This window comes from Nipponia nippon, unplaced genomic scaffold (genome assembly GCF_047370975.1).
Source record: "Nipponia nippon isolate SJK-2023a ecotype South Korea unplaced genomic scaffold, ASM4737097v1 scaffold_20, whole genome shotgun sequence".
In the NCBI taxonomy this organism is placed as follows: domain Eukaryota; kingdom Metazoa; phylum Chordata; class Aves; order Pelecaniformes; family Threskiornithidae; genus Nipponia; species Nipponia nippon.
In genome coordinates, this window is record NW_028262337.1 from 101046 (window position 1) to 117993 (window position 16948).

At 42.0% G+C, this 16948-nt stretch overlaps 1 protein-coding gene across 3 annotated transcripts in view; it reads left to right on the plus strand.

Moving 5' to 3' along the window:
• EGFLAM (EGF like, fibronectin type III and laminin G domains) overlaps nt 1–16948 on the plus strand; it is a 238561-nt gene that overhangs the window by 83101 nt on the left and 138512 nt on the right. For 2 of the 3 annotated variants that reach the window (XM_087759725.1, XM_087759726.1), the window contains exon 4: nt 479–542. In XM_087759725.1, the coding sequence (XP_087615851.1) occupies nt 479–542 (64 nt within the window). The remainder of the gene's footprint in view (nt 1–478; nt 543–16948) is intronic. The other variant, XM_087759729.1, reaches the window with a different exon arrangement.

Genomic DNA, 16948 nt, shown 5'->3' on the forward strand with positions numbered 1-16948 from the left:
CATAGATACAAGTGTGTGTGTATGGGTATACTTATGAAGTCAACACACACTCAAATGGATGTGATTAATTTTGAAAATGATAATTGTTTTCAGAAGAGGCTTTTGGGTATTCTGCTAAGTGAAAATAGTCTGAGAGTGGTCACTTGTCTTTTGCAGTGCTGTAAATTTTTGGTTAGTGTGGATTAGTTTCTAGATTTTCTTGTTTCTTATCTGTGGCAGTCATGCTTGCTATTCTGAATTTATTTTTATTTCCTTCCTATATTACATTTTGTTTGCAGTTTGCTAGATTTTTCATTTCTAAGTAAAGCTTTCAGTCCAATGCTTTCAGCAAATACATTTAAAAAGTATATTGGCTTTAATGATCTCATTCACTTGGGGAGTTGTTATTTGTGTTCCAGAAATTATTTGTGTGGTCTAACTGAAGTGGTGTAACTACATTTAATACTAACTTGATTACCTCTTCTGTGCTCTTTTCCAGCTAGAGCGTACAGTCAAATGTACCCACATGCTTCCAGTGACTCCACGTGCTCCCATTGACTATGGTAGGATTTACAAGCAATATATCTAATTGCACTTTTCATTATGTAGTCAATAGGCATATAAGTTAATTGCACAGTTTTGCTTTCGTTTTAGGGATACAAAAAAATTGATTTTCCATCCTTCTGACATTCACTAACTGGGCAGCACAAGACTGCTTCAACACAGATGAATGTCTAATGTTTTCAGTAGCCAACATTCCCACTGTTTTAATGGTTTTTGGCATGATGTGTAGTTAGGTAATGTACTTGCAGGTACAAAGTCATATTCTTCCCTCTTCTTTGAAATGTACTCTTAGTAAAGCTGTGGATTTGTGCAATACACGGTTTGCAAGTTGCTGTTCTTTTCCCCCTCTTTTCCCTCCTCGTCTTGAAAGTCCCAGACCGGTTGGCAATGCTAGCAGCAAGCAAAAGGAAGTGCATTTGGTCCTGTGGGCACCTCTCCACCTGATTCACATAAACATACATTAGAATGGTTCTCAGAAATTGCTTTGGGGCTCCCTGAAAACAATCAGGTTAAAAGCATGGATTGCTCATAAAAAATCTCACGTACCCCATTAAACAGTCAGTATACCATGTCTTTCTGGCTCTTCCTTCTTGTCAGGATGCCTCGACCCGTTTGCTGGCTTAGCCATATACGCCCTTCTCTGTTAGCCCACCTTTCTCAGCACTTCAATGTACTGCCATTCTCAGAGTTTGGCCAGTTGGCTACAGCTCCCCTGTGGCAAGCAGTCTCTATTTGCCATAGCCACAGCTGACATTACTCTGTGTGACTCTGTATCCATGTGGCAGGAGGTCTAAATTGTCAATATGTTTATTGCTCTTGGCAGAGTACATACAGATATGGAAATCAGATCATTTGATAATTCGTAGTAAATGATGTGCATATTGGCTATTTGTGACTTGGTACCCTTTCCAGCTTTCTGAGTTGTCTGATCCAACACAATAAGAGGTAATGCTACCTAACCCTGATAGCTCGGAGTTGCACTGAAAACTATGTGCATGTATCAATCTTTAAGATTTCTGTCAAATTTGGGTGTAGCAAATGACAGAGTTAATTCCCCCAGCTGTCTGTCCCATTAACTTGTTGGAGATATTTGTCCACTGTAGCAAGGCCATCAGAAAGGCAATCAAGAATCCATAACTGTGGGGATAGACTTATGATTGGGACACCTTTAAGTGATTCCTACAAAACTGAGCATTTGAAGCTGGGAAGGTACCATAGGTACTTTGGGAAGGGAAAGAGCAGGGAATGGGCTGTGGGCCAATGTTAACTATTCTGCTGATTTACAGTTGGCTTGCAGGTTGTTTTCCAAATGGCTATGCTAGGGGTAAACGGACATGGCTCCAGTCTTCTAGTTAATGTGGAAGATGTGGGAGATGTTTTTGCTATCTATTTCTGTTTAAGCACCAAAAATTGTAAGAGAAGGCCTGAATGGCATTGATAACATTCATCATAGGGTAGTTTGAGAAAAAGTGACAAGAACAAAATCCAGGCTTTCTTTTGCCCATGTTGATCTCTCAAAGCCAGCAGAGAAGATCATATGGAAACTATCAGCAGACTGCCCTGAAACCTCCAGCCAGGTGATTGATTGCATCTGTGGCTGCAGGACAGCTACAGTGACTGAAGATGACAGGCATCCAAGTATTTCCTGTTCCTTACGAAAGGTTGTGTTCCAGCCCCTCTTGGTTTAGCACCATTTGTCCTTAGGTGTGTATACACCTCCCAGTTGGATAAAGAAACTGCAAAGCTGTGGGATCAGCTGTCTATACTGGGGAAGGAGAGCCTGCATGTAATTGAAGGAAGTAGCTATGATGACTAATTAATGGCACTTTCCCCTTTGAGTTAGGTAAAACTAAAACTGTGTGGCTTTAGTTAAACCTGGGTGCAATCAGAGAAGATGGTCATTTGGATCTTGAGTTTGGATCAGCTTTTCTTGATGTTAGCAACCAGTAGAAAAGTTTGGAACTGAAATGGTATCTTGGAAGATTTTCACAGCTGGGGTTTGGGTTTGTGATTCTGTTTGGGTGAAGATCATTGTTGAGTTTTAAGAGATGATGTGACCAAAACAATGATAAAATATGGTCTAAGTCATTGTTAGTGATCTCTGCAGTCTTGTGGTCCTTAATGGACACACTGATGTTGAAAACCATCTGTCCTCATGTTGCTAATATCCGAGATGTGTTATTTTGGTCACTACAGTCGTGAAGTGGTTGCATGGGCTGTGTGGCTGAATGTGGTAAAGCATATCCAGAGACATTACTGAAGAAAGTCCTAACTGCATATCCAAAAGAAAGTTTGGGTGGAGTGAGCTAGATTTAAAAAGCTGTCTCAATTACTTTTTTCACAAAGACAAATAGACTTGCATAATCTAGCAGTTAGGTGTTTGCTGATTTGTCTCTCAAAATAACCAGTGTTTGGGAATAAATTGTGGCAGACATACTGACATTTTCATACTAACTCATGTGCTTTAATGGGAGAACTTAGGGAAAAAGGATAAACGGTGTCGTAAACAGAACCTGTGATGGGCTGTTATGCTACAAATTCTTACTGGCATGCATTGGGGTGATGCCATTAATCATAAACAGTAGACTTACATGTGAGTTGTGTTGGTGGCCAAATGAGTGGCAAAACCATTTTTGCCACATGCTATCACATTTTAGGAAAGCTGAGTAAGTCACATCTATGAGCTGGAGAGCCCTGTGATAAATTGCACTTTCGAAGCAGCTTGCTGTGTGCTAATATGCCAGTTGTATAAATTGCTTTTAAAATGTGTTATCTTGAAACAAAAAACCACAAACCCAAACCAATAATCTGTTTTTCCTCAAAATGTGACCTACTATACCCATGTATGGCAAACAATAATGGGTTAGTAGAGGGGACTTTGACACTCATTACAACTAGAGATGGAAACAATATGCAGTCAAAAATCCATGAGGGCACATTTCCAATAGTATTAAAGTACTTGTTCCTAGACACAGTAGATCATGAGATATTGGATCTTAATCTCCTAGCATTCCTATATGCAAGAACGCTATTTCAGGACATATTAGAAAGCTTTGAGAATGTTTTAATGATTGTTCTCCTTTCACTGACATTAGTTCTGGCTGATTTCTTAAAAGCACTCTCAGGCAGTTGTTTAAATAGTTGTCCTTCAGCATGAGTGCGTACAGTAAATACTGGTAGGTTTTTTGAGGAAGCCTTAACCTGTCAGTACAGATACCATGACTAAAAGGTAGTCTCTTCCCTGCTTCTGCCAGTTAAAATCCCTCCTTTCATGCCCACTTACCATCAGTGTCTCCATGGCTGTCTAAAACACGTGCCTTCTGCAGCTAGCATGCTCACTTGAGTGTAACAGTGGCATCTGACTAGTGTGTCACAGCTACCAAGCATGCCCAGGTCATAGAGATGCTTTGGGCCTTGTACTTCCTTGTAGGTGGCCGGGAGGGCAAGAGCACCACTAAAAAGCCTCTCCTAAGTATAAAACTTGGACTTGGCATTATTGCCCATATCTTATGCTTGTATTCACTGGGGCTGTGAGTATAGCTGTTTTCCAACCAAAGCAGAATTTGTAAGACTTGTGTATGCTGCCTCCAGAAGTCTGTTGGCTTGTGTGGCTGTTCCTGAGCTATCAGCAAAAGTAATGTGTAGATATACTGTGGGTTTTGGACAGTCCTTACTGAGACCTGTCCTGCTACAGCTTAACTTCTGTGTGTGTTCATGCTAGCCTGGGTATATCTCTGCCCTGCAGCCAAGCTGAGGTCACTGCTCCAGATTGCAAGAGAAAGATGCTAGTGGTTAAATACTGCAAACACAGAGTAGTGTAACCGTACTTGGCTCCAGCTTTTACAGGGCTGCTCACTGCTCAGGACATTTAGAGCTTTTCAGGTCTGGCAGCCAGGCAACCTTGAAATCCCTGAAGTAAAATTTTATTTTCCCTTGAGAAAGATTTTAAAAATAAAGCACAACTGATGGAGCAATGGAAATCTTTCAAAGGAAGATGCGTGTTCCTCTTCAAGAAATGCATCCTATCAACAAATTCTTTCCTATTTCTAGGCCAGGATGCTTCAGAGGAGCAGACTGTTTTCATATTTTACAGTATAGTTCATAACTCACACTGTCTTAGTTTTAGGAGGTATTTTCAAGCTCGTTTGGGTGAATAAAAGCTTAAGCATGTGAAGAAATTACCCCAGGTTGTCAAGTTTAGGTAATCCATGGTTATCTGCTGATGTCAAAATGATACTGTTAGCTTCGTTTGCAAAGATGTCTGAGTACCTGCATTGGCTAAAGGAGCTCACAGAGGCAGTGACTGTGGCTGTCTGTGTAGTGCATTCCAGAGGTTATTCTGAAAATGACGATGTATGCCTGAAGGCTAATAAGTGATCTTCATAGTTTCATAAATGTGTATACGTCTAGTCACACCTGTGAGTGAGCTGAGCTGTTGGAGAAAATAAGTGTAAAAATCAGACCAAGCTGGCTCGCAGCCCTACCTTGCCTGTCTGTTGTTCTGAAAACTGAAATGCAACACTTGTGAGGCCAAACCATGGTGGGACACAGTAGTTTTGACTGTGCCAAGGCTCTTGTACAGGTGTCATGCCCAGGGAACGGCAGCTGCCATTTGAAGATGACCTGTTGTTGCCCGAGTTCAGTTTCCATCTGCTTAAACAAATGGCAGTCTGGGAGGAAGGGCACCAGTCCTTTTAATTCATGCACAGAGTGCCACTGCCTGACCCAGGTTTACTGCAGTGGCAGTGACTGTGGCTTCTGTGAAATGGAAAACCTACCTACCATTTCCTCCCCTCCAGTAGGACCGGTGCTCTAAACCACTGAGGAATTTAAATAAGTGGGGTTTTTTTTGGTGGAATGATCCCAAGAGATGTTACAGGCACAGCAGAGAGTTGCTTTGGTGCAGTCCCCCTCAAATATGTGGTAGCAAATCCTGCTCTTGCAACCTTCCCACTAGCTGGTGGGTTGTGCCTGCTTCTGGAGGACACAGAGCAGAAAGTGACTATATCTAGCTGGCTTTGTGTGTCCCAGGGATGATACAAGCAGTAAATTTTACAATACTCTAAATTAATCAAAGTTCACTTCATTAAATTTTAGAGACCATGAAATTGCTAGCCATTATTTAAACACATGTGATACTTCAGAAGTGTGCACTGACAGGAGCTGATCCGTCTAGGAACTGCTGTATTGATGGCAACTTCCAAAGAAAGGTGCAGATTTGGTGTGAAAAATTGCAGGACTGTTGCGTGTTAGGTAAGCTCTGATTTTTATACACCCAAATCTTTTTTCTTGTTTGTTTTTGTGTTTTTTTTTTTTTTTTTCTGGAAAGAAAATACTCTGACACCTACACAATTCCTTTACAATAGCACTGGAAATGTTCTGTTCTATTTTGCAGTGCTGGCTGCCACACTGAGTATTTCCTGTAGGTTTTTTTATGCTAAGTATATTTTAATGAAATTAACGATTTAACCACATTTCAGTTTGAATCGAATGACTGGAAAGTATTTCATTTCCATGTCTGCTTTCCTTAATCCTGATGCATAAATGGGTATTTGGATTTTTGCAGTTCAGTGGCAGAAATCTTGTATTCAACCATCTTTGGTCTCCAGTTGAATGTGTGTAAATTTTGGTAGTACATCATGGTCCTGACTGAGACCTGCCAAATGTTGTACAAATCAAGACACAGTCTCTGCTCTAAAGAATGTATAATCTGAAGAATCCTGTCAAACTGGATTTACTTCTCATTTTTCATTGCCTTTATTTCAGAGTCTATTGTGCTATTAAAACCTAGTTTTGTTTGTAGAGGGTTACTATCAGCTCATTCACCTCAGGTTTAGTTCTGGGCATCATATGTTTTTCATAAAACCAAAGTTTCCGTAGTCAGGCTTGCGGAAGAATTGAAATGTGCCTGTTTTAAAAGCAAGTTTCTGTTACATGTGACTAGGGAGACTGTCTTGGAAATGGCATTCTCAGGCTCAAAATTAAGAAGGACCCAAAGTTCATTGACACCAACTGTGATATTAGGACCTAACTTGTGATTTTTGAATGTTTGAGGTTTGTGGGGCTGAAGAAAACATATGCAACAAAAGTTTGTACTGCTATCTTGAAAGTGAGCTACGGTAGAAATCTATAGAGTGAAATGCCATCAAAAAGAAATCCTGAGTAGTAATTTACTTTAATTTGTTACCAATACGTCACCACTGTCGTTAACAGAATTGTTAAAGTTGACAGTCTCTTGGGCAGAGGGGGGCTGTGGAAATCCCCCCATTCTGTGCATGGAGCCTTTGTGGATCTAGTAACCCTACACTTTACTTTGGTAAAGAACAGAACGGCAATAAAACATTACGGACACCTAATATGTAGGAATGGTTTCTCAAGCGGAAGGGATATTTTGTGGTTCCAATTTTACACTTGCAAAGTTCAGAGTTGTTGGGGCTCCTATCTAGCAGCATGATTACACGTCTTTGCATCTGCCCTGTCTATTGTGAGTGCAGCTTTGAAGGGAGGTGGAGTAGGGAGAATTTTAAGCTTGCTTTGTGCCTCTTGATGCCATCTGAGGAAAAGGTATTGCTCTACATGAGAATATGTTCCAGAAAAAAGATCATACCTATTTATAGGAACAAATAATGAAAGCGAATATCAACTCTAGTTGGTAATCTAATATCTCCTCTGTTATTCCAAAAGTTATTTATCTTCCAGGATTTGTGAAAATACAGCTCCAACATGAAAATGTAATTTCAAACTGTCAAGCTCCAAGGGATGTTGCAGCAGATAAAGGATATACAATAGCAACATCTATGCTCAGTTGAGTTCAGGCTGTGGAGGCTATGGACTGGCATTCTGCCCTTGGAGATACAATGAAGATAAGAACAAAAAAATGTTAGTTAATTAATTACTCGGCATATAAGATTACTGACCTTGACTTTTTGCCAAATTTTTGGACATCTTTTTATTTCTAGGGTCTGTATAAACTGCATCTAAAATACTGTAATTCTTGTCTCCTCTCTATGAAGTGCCTTTATGAGGCACAGGGCTTTGTTCCAAAGTGCAGGAACTGCTCCCTGTGTATCACCCATTCAGCTCAGGGAGCTCTGACTGCTTGGTTTTGCTCTGCAAGGATGGGAAGTCAGGCACACACAATTGTTCCAAGAAGTCTTTGCAGGGCACATTTTTCCATGCAGATCTTTTCTAACCCACAGAATAAGTAATTCAAGGCTCCAGGGGAGTCTGAGGCACACTGCTTATTATTAATGTGCTCTAGCCACTGCTTTCTAGACCTTCTGAACTAGAAGCAGGAGATGATATTGATTGGTGTTGTGGTGAGGCAAGAGACCACACACAAGAATGCAGGTGCAGTTGGGGAAGGAAATTCAATCTTGTGCAGCAAGTCGGAGCAAAAACCTTTGTGTACCAATGGGAAGCAAGGGGATACATTGATACTGAGCTGTACTGATTCAGAGGGGTTATTTTCATCTGTCTAGGACCTGGTTTTCTCCCTTTGCACACCCAAGCACTTGCTGGGGAAATACAAACAGTTCATAAATGGAGAAGAGACTTGATTTGGAATATTTGCAAATTCAGCTTTTGCAAAGCTTTCTTCCCTTTGTATCTTTGTTGTACCATTTTCTCTGCCCTGCTTCTTCTGTTTTCTGTGTCTGCAGGGTCAGGTAGAGATACCTGAGCTGACTTTAATGATCTGGGAATGCCACTGAAAGCAGCTCAGTGTCAGCAGCCCAGTGCGCCAGACTGGCTCCCTTGTTCTGCTAAGCGAAAAAAGCCTGTCCTTTACCTCCAAATAAGTGTTGATAACATAAAGCCTGGGCGACATGATCCGTCTCTGCAGGGTTCCCAGATCAGGCTCTGCTTGGTCTCTCACTTCCTCAACCATGTCCGCTCTCGGTCTCACATGCTCGCACCTTCTTTTTTTGTCTCTTTGGGGACATGCATGACAGTAGGGCTAAGAATACTTTTGGCCGAGAGCTTCAAAGCTACCGCAGGAGACAGATGCATCATTCTCATTGAAGTTCGTGGGAGCTGTGTGTCTAAATTCTCCATGCTGCTTGGAGAGTTTCTTTGTAGTGGCTGATCTACCAATACCACTGGAGTACTGCGATCCAAATAACATGCGCAATCAATGATATCAAACTGACAAGCTGCTGATACTATCCTGGATGCCTCTTTGACTCCTACTTTGGGATGCCCTGTGTAGTCTGGCATGGCCCAGCTTTGTGCTATCCTCTGCCATTCCCGTCCCCTGCCTCACCTGAGCTGCCCTCCCTGCCTGCCCGCTTGCCAGCTTCCGCTCTAGAGGAAGATCCTCCCTTTGCCCAGCAAAGCTGTAGTGCAAAACTGCTATGCAAGGGGAGATCTACGAGGTCAGAGTATCCTGGCAATGGAAAAGTTTTCTTGAGGTGATCGCATGTCCTTGAGATCAAGGGAGAATATCAGACCTGCTTATGCTGCAGGCCCTGTGACTGTGTAGTGTCCCTAAATGACTTTGGTCTCATGGGGGAAAGGGGGCATGGACAGACTCCTGCCTTGCTCCTCCCAGAGGCTCAGTGGTGTTTTGATGCCTTTTTTGGTATAAGTAACAGGTTGGCATGGTATTGTCCATCACTAGTCTGCATATAATTAAACTGCTTTCAGTTTTCTAACTGCTTTACCTGTGCATTAGTCATACAGTCATTATGCCTAAAACAGCTGGAAGATGTATTTGTTAGCATCACTGATCCTTTATGGCTTTCAAATACTCCATTTTATTAAGAATAATAAAAGTGGAATTAGGATGCAAGTATCTCTGGTCTCGGTTTTATGGATTGATTTAGTGAACACTGTCTAAACCCCCTTGTACTGCAATACTAACAAAAATAATGCTAGTAGGAGGATTTAAAGGGAACAAATCCTAATTTCTCCATTAATACTGTAAGTGGTACCTGATCTGGCATTTCTCTTCTTTCAAGTCATCATCCTGACTTAAGTTTCTTCCAGGTTTATTTTCACACACACAAAAATATCTTCCAAGCTTTTTATGAAGACTGGAGATAGAAATATCTACATTTCTTTACGTGTTTTTTTTTGTTTTGTTTTGTTTTGGTTTTTTTCCTAGTGAAATCTACTGTTTGGAATGACAGGACAAATCTTTATAACCTGCAGTGCTGGAAACCTGAAAATCAAATCAACTTTGATTTTGCATTTTTCCTCCTGGCTGGACAATGCAAAATCACCTACTCTGCTGTCCAACAACAATAATAGAAAAAAACCCAACCCATTCACCAAAAGACAGCATGACTTTATGAGAAAAAGATTTTTCTTTGAATCTCTTCCCTAAATATATCATGCTCTCCTACCTCTGTGATGATTTTATTTTTTTCTGCATTTTTGCTGTTTGTTTCTTATCTAATCTAAGAGCTGCTTAGATTGGGAGCTGTTTGAATTGTCTTTTATAAGAAGGTGACTGGAAATGCTGCATGGTTGTGGAAGCCTTCTAGGTTTTGTTGAAGACATACTACTGCCAGCCCCCAGAATGACTCATCCCAAGGGAACCACAGCTGTATCAACAAAGCACTTAGCTGTACCTGAGGCCTCAAATGCTACAGACATTGTAAAACATATTCGCTTTCTAATAGGCTTTTGCTTTGTTTTTATATGTGCAAAAAAGCTGCAACAGAAAATGTCATGGGTTTATTTAGTTAATGTTGTATTACACATTGATACAAATGGTTATTTGGCTGCAGAGAGGAAAGGCTAATTGGATGTCCCAATCCCAGTCTGGGGTGGGACAGACTGAAGGTGACTTGGGCATGTTGCAGGTGGGATAGTAATGTGTGACTATTCTATAACTTTAAGGCACCAAAATTTTTAGCCTTTGAATGTCTGTAACTACTATCCAATAGAGCTGGTTGCCCTTCTTCTGTAGGTAGGAGGGGAAGATGCATGTACAGGGAAGTAACCTCTGTCACAGAAGTACCCGACAGTGAAAGTCTAGTGGCTGGAATTAAACCTACTTGTTCTGTAGCTGATTTACTGGAAAGTTGCTATATATGGTTATTGTTCTAGGAAGTGTCAGTATTGCATACTGTCAGAGACCAGCCCGTTTTGAGATTGGAACGCCCTGAGAAATCTGATCTACATTTGAAGTTGGCCCTGCTTGGAGCAGAGGGGTGGACTAGGTGACCTCCAGAGGTCCCTTCCAGCCTGAATTATTCTGTGGTTCTGTGGAAGGGTCCCTGATCTATTCAGGGATGTTATCCTATAAAGCCTCCGTCTGGCCATGTGTTAATCTTGGACTGCATGGGCCACACAGAGAACATCAGCCTCTCCCATGCTAAATCTGGCAGGTGAGGAGAGAAAAGTTACAGTACGTGTGCAAACCATGTGGCCATATAACATCTTACAGGTAAATCTAGAAGGGTTAGAAATGGTAAAAAGGAACGTCTCAGCTCTGAGAACAAAGCTGTCAAGAAATGCAGTGAGCTGGCTTTGCTGGGGAAGGGAGTGTACAGTGGGGCTTCATTATCCTGCACCTGAACAAAGATATTGGGTCAACCGGTCATACTCACTCAGCATCGCTCCGTAAGTGGTAGTGGATTAAAAGCATTCCTGTTTTTCAGCTGCAGCGATAGAGAAAATGTACATGACAGTGGCTTGGAATAGGAATGGAGCATCCAGCATTTATATTTGGCACATAAAATGACAGAAAAATAATTACTTTGGAGCAAAACCTCTCCTCCCCAAAGCTGAAAAGCTGTAAACTCACATTGCAAAGTAAAAGCATTGGCTATAAAAATCTCTTTCCCATTGTATAGTATTTACTGATTTACAGTGAGGTGGGCATCCTAGCTGCTGTTTAATAGATTTAACAGAGCTGCATAACCCTGAAAAATGTCATGTCCTGAACCTTCTTTGTTGCTCATCAGATTTTGTGGGGAGAAAATAAAATGTCCTGCAATAGCAGACAGGAAGGGAGCCTCTGCCTGAATTAGGCACGTTCACAGTCCCATTAAATCCTTTTCTGCTCAGTTGGATGCTTGGTATGGTGTAGCAGACTCTTATCAACAAAATGGGCCAGACTTTGAAGAGCACTCCCCGAGGAATTACTTAAACATGACACTCAAAGAGAAGCTTTAAAAACTAATGGGAATTGTCTGTTTGTTTTCTTTCAACTGTTAATCAACATAATCTGTTGTTACTAATGGGCAATTAATAAAGACAGTCTAAATTCCCAAGAGAGTAATACACGTGGCATCCAATGAAACTAGTGCAATAGATGTGCAAGTGCAAAAACAAATCAAGAGCTTTTCAGTCCGTATGACCATTGCTATGGAGCACAAGGGACAGGGAAGACACAGGTGACAGGAAGAAAGGGAGGAATTCCTTTCATGACTATGGCAATTGTCTTAATTTTTGTGATAACATAATAATTATTTTTCTTTGATTAATAGGACTTGCAAAACTAAGAGGGTTAGTTCTCTGGAATTCCCCGTTCAACAGTATGTGTCCACACTAAATATTTATTTTTTTGTTACTGAGGTGGTTACTTCAAATTTAAATTGCCATTTATTCATATTGTAGAATAGGTCACACTCCAAGCTCTGAGAAGACTTTAATTAAGGCAAAAAAAAAGTTGAACATGAGATGAAGATGGGAAACATGTTATTCAAGTGATGGAAATGAGACCAGGATAATTTATGTGAGAAAGGAGGTTGGGAGGAGGATTGGAAGGAGATTGGTAATCAGGGTATGGGTGATGTTGTCAAGTGTTGGAAGTGATGTAAGAGTGTGAAGCCAGTGACAGGAGGAAGTGAAGGACATTCTCTTTGGTTTGCTTTAATTTTGCCAGTACTTAAAGTTTAAAAAAGCCCAAAGCTTTCTAATTAAAAGAGGAAAAAAAACCCAAAGCAAGTTTCAGTGATGGGCATGGAGTTGATGCTGAATTTTATTGGGTCCATTACTAGTAGTCTTTACATGACAGTATTTCCTCAGCTCTGACTTAGGACCAGAGATCTATTGGACCTGGGTTAGTGCAATCTCTTGGAGATCCACTCTTTCCCTCACTAGTGCAAGCAATTGTTTCCTTTTTGTGCAGTAAGTTTGTCTCCTGGGACAAGATGGCTTTTTTCAGAGTGTATTAGCAGAGCTGCAGGAAGGACAAAAATTACTTAATGAAGGGGCAAGTGAGGTGTTCTTATGTGTGAAACAGGCTGGAGATTGTCCAGCACAAAGCTAGCAGAGGGAGAAACTGGAGACAGCAGTTACATGAGACAAAAAAGAGAAGAAAATCAGAATCCCAGGTGAGATCAGGGTGTTGTGAGAGGATCTGTGGAAACTCAGTAAAACACCTTGGTGTATAGTTTCTTTTCAGTGGCCCTGTTTCATTCTCATTCTGCTTTTGCCCAGGTAGTGTCATACAGGCGAGATAACTATAATGGAGTACGGTTGTGCAAAGCAGAGTATTCAAGTGATACATGCAGATACAGGCAGTTTTGTGATACCATAGCTAATAAATCATGTTGAATGTACTGCTTTCCAGCACTCCCCTATGCAGGTGTATATGTTATAAGCTGGCAGACAGCACATGCTGAAAATATACTGTACCTAATGTATATGTTTCTATGATTTATCTGTGTGCTTTTCTGTACTGTACAACACTTTGAGACATTTTTATAAATTATGGCACTCAGACCCATACGTAATAGTACTTTAGTAGTTGCTCTCCTGTAGCATCACCTTGGGAATCCAGGGGATATAATACTTCCTTTGGAGGAGAAGTATCTATCTATAGCTGCATCTGCAGCAGAATTTGTAGCACTTGAAGGGAATGTGTTAAAAAAAAAAAAAAATCTGTCTGCTCAGACTTACACTTAAATATTTGGTTTTACACTATATTTAGGACCGACTGGCTGTCAGCCAAGACAGAGCCTATCACAAATCTAAAAGACTAGGTGGAAAGATCATGTGACTTGCAGTTTAAAAAAAAATTTTTTTTTGCAAAATGCTTCTTTTGTCAGTACATCACTTGATATCATGCTATTAAAGTGCATGGGAAATGGTGTTACTGCAATTTCTTCAGAAAGTATCTACCAGGCTTTTTTGGTCATGTTAAGGGGCCGTTCTGTTAATGGAATATTTGGTATTTCCACCAAGACAAAACATGTTTTTTGTTACTGTGAAATGTCCTAGTGCTCAGCAGTACTTTGCAAGCAGAGCCTGAGACAAGAATGAAGGCAAGATGATGGGGTGTTTCCTCAAGCCGTGACAGGCCTGCAGTAGGACTCCCATGCAGATTTTCAGTGCAACTCTGGGTGACGTCCTTTGCTGCTTTGTCTCATTGACATGGGGGTAGAAGTAATTCACAGGTACATCGCCAGGCCAGTAATTACAGACAGCGTGGTCTAGGCACTAAGAACTAAGGAGATAAGTATCAGCGATATTTAAAAGCCCTCCCTCCCCAAATGTGTAGTCAATTATTCTTAGATGAAATGCGTGGTTTAACTGTCCTGACTAGTTGGTGTGGATCTGCTGTTTGTTACAAGAGATAGTGCCTCTCTGAGTGGGAATTGCTACCCCCAAAATCCTCCTGACCTTTTACAGCACGGTCATGGCCTCTTACTTGGGAGCCTGGTTCCCAGCTTCCCCATGTGTTTACTGTGTCTTTCAAGGTACTTTGCATTTCTCTGTGCTGCACTCATATTAATCATTGTGTGTGCACCTTCTTCGTAGGGGTGGATAGCTTAACTAATCAATGCTTCTGAAGAACTTGGATGTGGAAAAAGTTGCAGAAATACAAAGTCTTATGATGACTTCAGATCCACACTATTCACATAGCAGAGTTAGAAGGGAACAATATCCCTTGAGCTGTGCTTGGGCAGATGCTGGTTCTTCTCTGGCACGTAGGTATCTGCTTATTTTCTCATGTACACACAAGGTAGAAGCTAGAGATTGAGGGGAACATTTTTAGAAGACTAACTGCAGGAAACTATGAATGTTAGCTTGGGACCAGTAATCCCACTTAATCATTTGGATGCCTTCAGCACCTTTTGCACTAAGATGTTTTACAAAAGTCTTTTCCAGGTGTTATGGGCCAGGCTCTGGTTTTAAATGCTTGGCAAAGGCAAGGGAGTTCTTGCATCAGCTCTTGGAGATGCTTTATTTTATGAAGTTTAGGCATAGAGGAAGATTTTGCCTGGAAGATTTGCGCCAAGAAAAAGCACTCTCCCGCTGCAGCGTCTAGCCCAGATGATGCTATTTTTCATCACCCTTATGGCGCTGGAGCGCTGAAGGCTATCTGCAGGCACGCAGGGCTGGCAGGAAGCGCTCCCTGACCTTCCTAAACTGCAGGCGAACCTACACAGGAATGATCTTAACTTGATACGCCACCACCTTTCTTCCAGGGCCCCACCCTGTGCCTGCAGCCATCTCTGGGTAGAAGGCAGCAGCTGGTTAATAGTGCGGATGAACAGTACATGATTGTTTAGGACAGGAAGTTGCAATATCCACTTGCAAGAATGTAATTGCTTTTCAGCTGGAGCAGGGCCAGGACGGTTGATTCCAGCTGGTAGGAACAGCTGCAGCTGCGAAGGCAGCCAAAACCAGGCCTGCTGCACGGAGGGGAAGGAGAGAGATGGAGCTTGCCAGCAACCTTCTGAACCCAGAAGTGTGCAGGGGAGGACCCTGTCCAGTTGCCTCATCCTCCCTGCTCCCCTGCACAGCCCATGGGGAGACCTGCAGAGGAGCTGGCCAGAGACTGCAGCCAGCCCCAGCCTGGGACTTCTGGCACTCAGAGGACTCTCGGGAGTTTTGCCTGGACTCCAGCTACCCATGCTGATTGCCTGTTTGCGTCCACCCTCCCATTACCTTTTGTTCAGCTTCTTTAGCTCAGTGTCACTCCACTTCTATCCCTTTGCCTATCTCTTTTTACGGCAGCTTTCTCCTTTTCATCAGCTAAATCTTCTGGCCAATCCCCCCCTCCAATGCCAAGGAACTACTGTTTTGTGTATGTTGTGCTATCCAAGGGCTTGTGTGTTTCCCACCACTAGGTCTCTATTTGGACCATAAGCTCCTTCCGTGGGGCAAGTCTGCTGTTCTCTTGGTGTGGCACCTAGCACAAAGCCTGATTCTCCACTGGTTCTTAAGGTGAAATGAAGGTTGTAAGTAACAGCGGACTTAGCGTTGTGATAGTGTCTTGGGAATCCAACTCTAGATGGAGCATGCTGGCTTAAACACACACCAAAACCTAACTCTCTGGTCAAAGGATTTTGCTGCCTTTGATACTGAAAGTCCCCTAGGATAGTAACTGACCACATGAATCCAACAGACAGATTAAACACAACTGTTCAAACAGCTATTTTTTTTAAACTTGAAATCTCTATTTGAAAACCTTAACAGAAAAAACACGGGACTGAAACAGGTATCTTGCTACTCTGATGCAACGGTGGCTTGATTTTGTGGCCGAGGTGTGAAACCGTAGGTTTTGCACACTCAAAACCTTTCCAGGTTTTCTCCAGCTGCCCTTAGATTTTCCAGGGTTGGTTTTGCAAGTAGAGAGGCGTGTATGGCTTCTGAAAGTGTTAGAAAGCTTGGCAGGTCTGTGAGGCTGTCTAATGCTGTCTGCCATGTGCAAGCATGGAAAATAAAAATGCTTTTCCTTTAGAAAAATCTCCTGTATTGCCTGGAGGCTCCTTGTGCTCAGGACTGCTTCCCACCATCTCACTGTATGCCAGAGAAGGCTATGGTCACAGGATTGCTTCTCCTTCCCTGTAGTGCCAGGTCTTGAATTAGCCGATGTAGCTTCTGTAAGGGCAGGTCTTTTACCCTTTGGCTCTCTTGAAGTATCATGTTGGGGAGCTGGATACTTGATATGGTTTCTTAGTGCTCAGGTTTTTTTAATTCACTATAGTCTTGAAGAAAAACACTTTGATCTTACCCAGCTACCTTAGCCTGGTTTAAATTAAAGGAGAGTTTTGGGAAGAGTGCCAGAAGAAGTATTTACAGCATCCAATATAGGCAACACAGTTATAAATGTTTATAAAAGAGGTAGGCAAAGAAATTACAGAAAAAGAACACTTAATCTAATCACAGCAAACTCATATCTAGCAGGATCTTTCGGGTTTCAGCTGACTTGTCAATGCCCCAAAACCCTTGTCAGGGTTTTTGCTGCCTTTTGTATTTGCAGCTCAGGGAGAGCTCTTCAGGGCCAGCTCTGTCCTGGGTGAAGGGATCAGCTCCGTAGCAGCTCTCTCGTGGAGACTTCCTTTCAGTCTCAGTCTTCCCCTCAGCCTCGGGGGAGCCAGCTTTACGCCGTCCTCCACGGGTTTGACACTGCTCAGATGGCAGCTGTGGCCTCAGTGCTTTGCTTTGGTGGCAGAGCTGGCAGCGTATATGTTTCTGTGGCTCACAGTTTCCACCC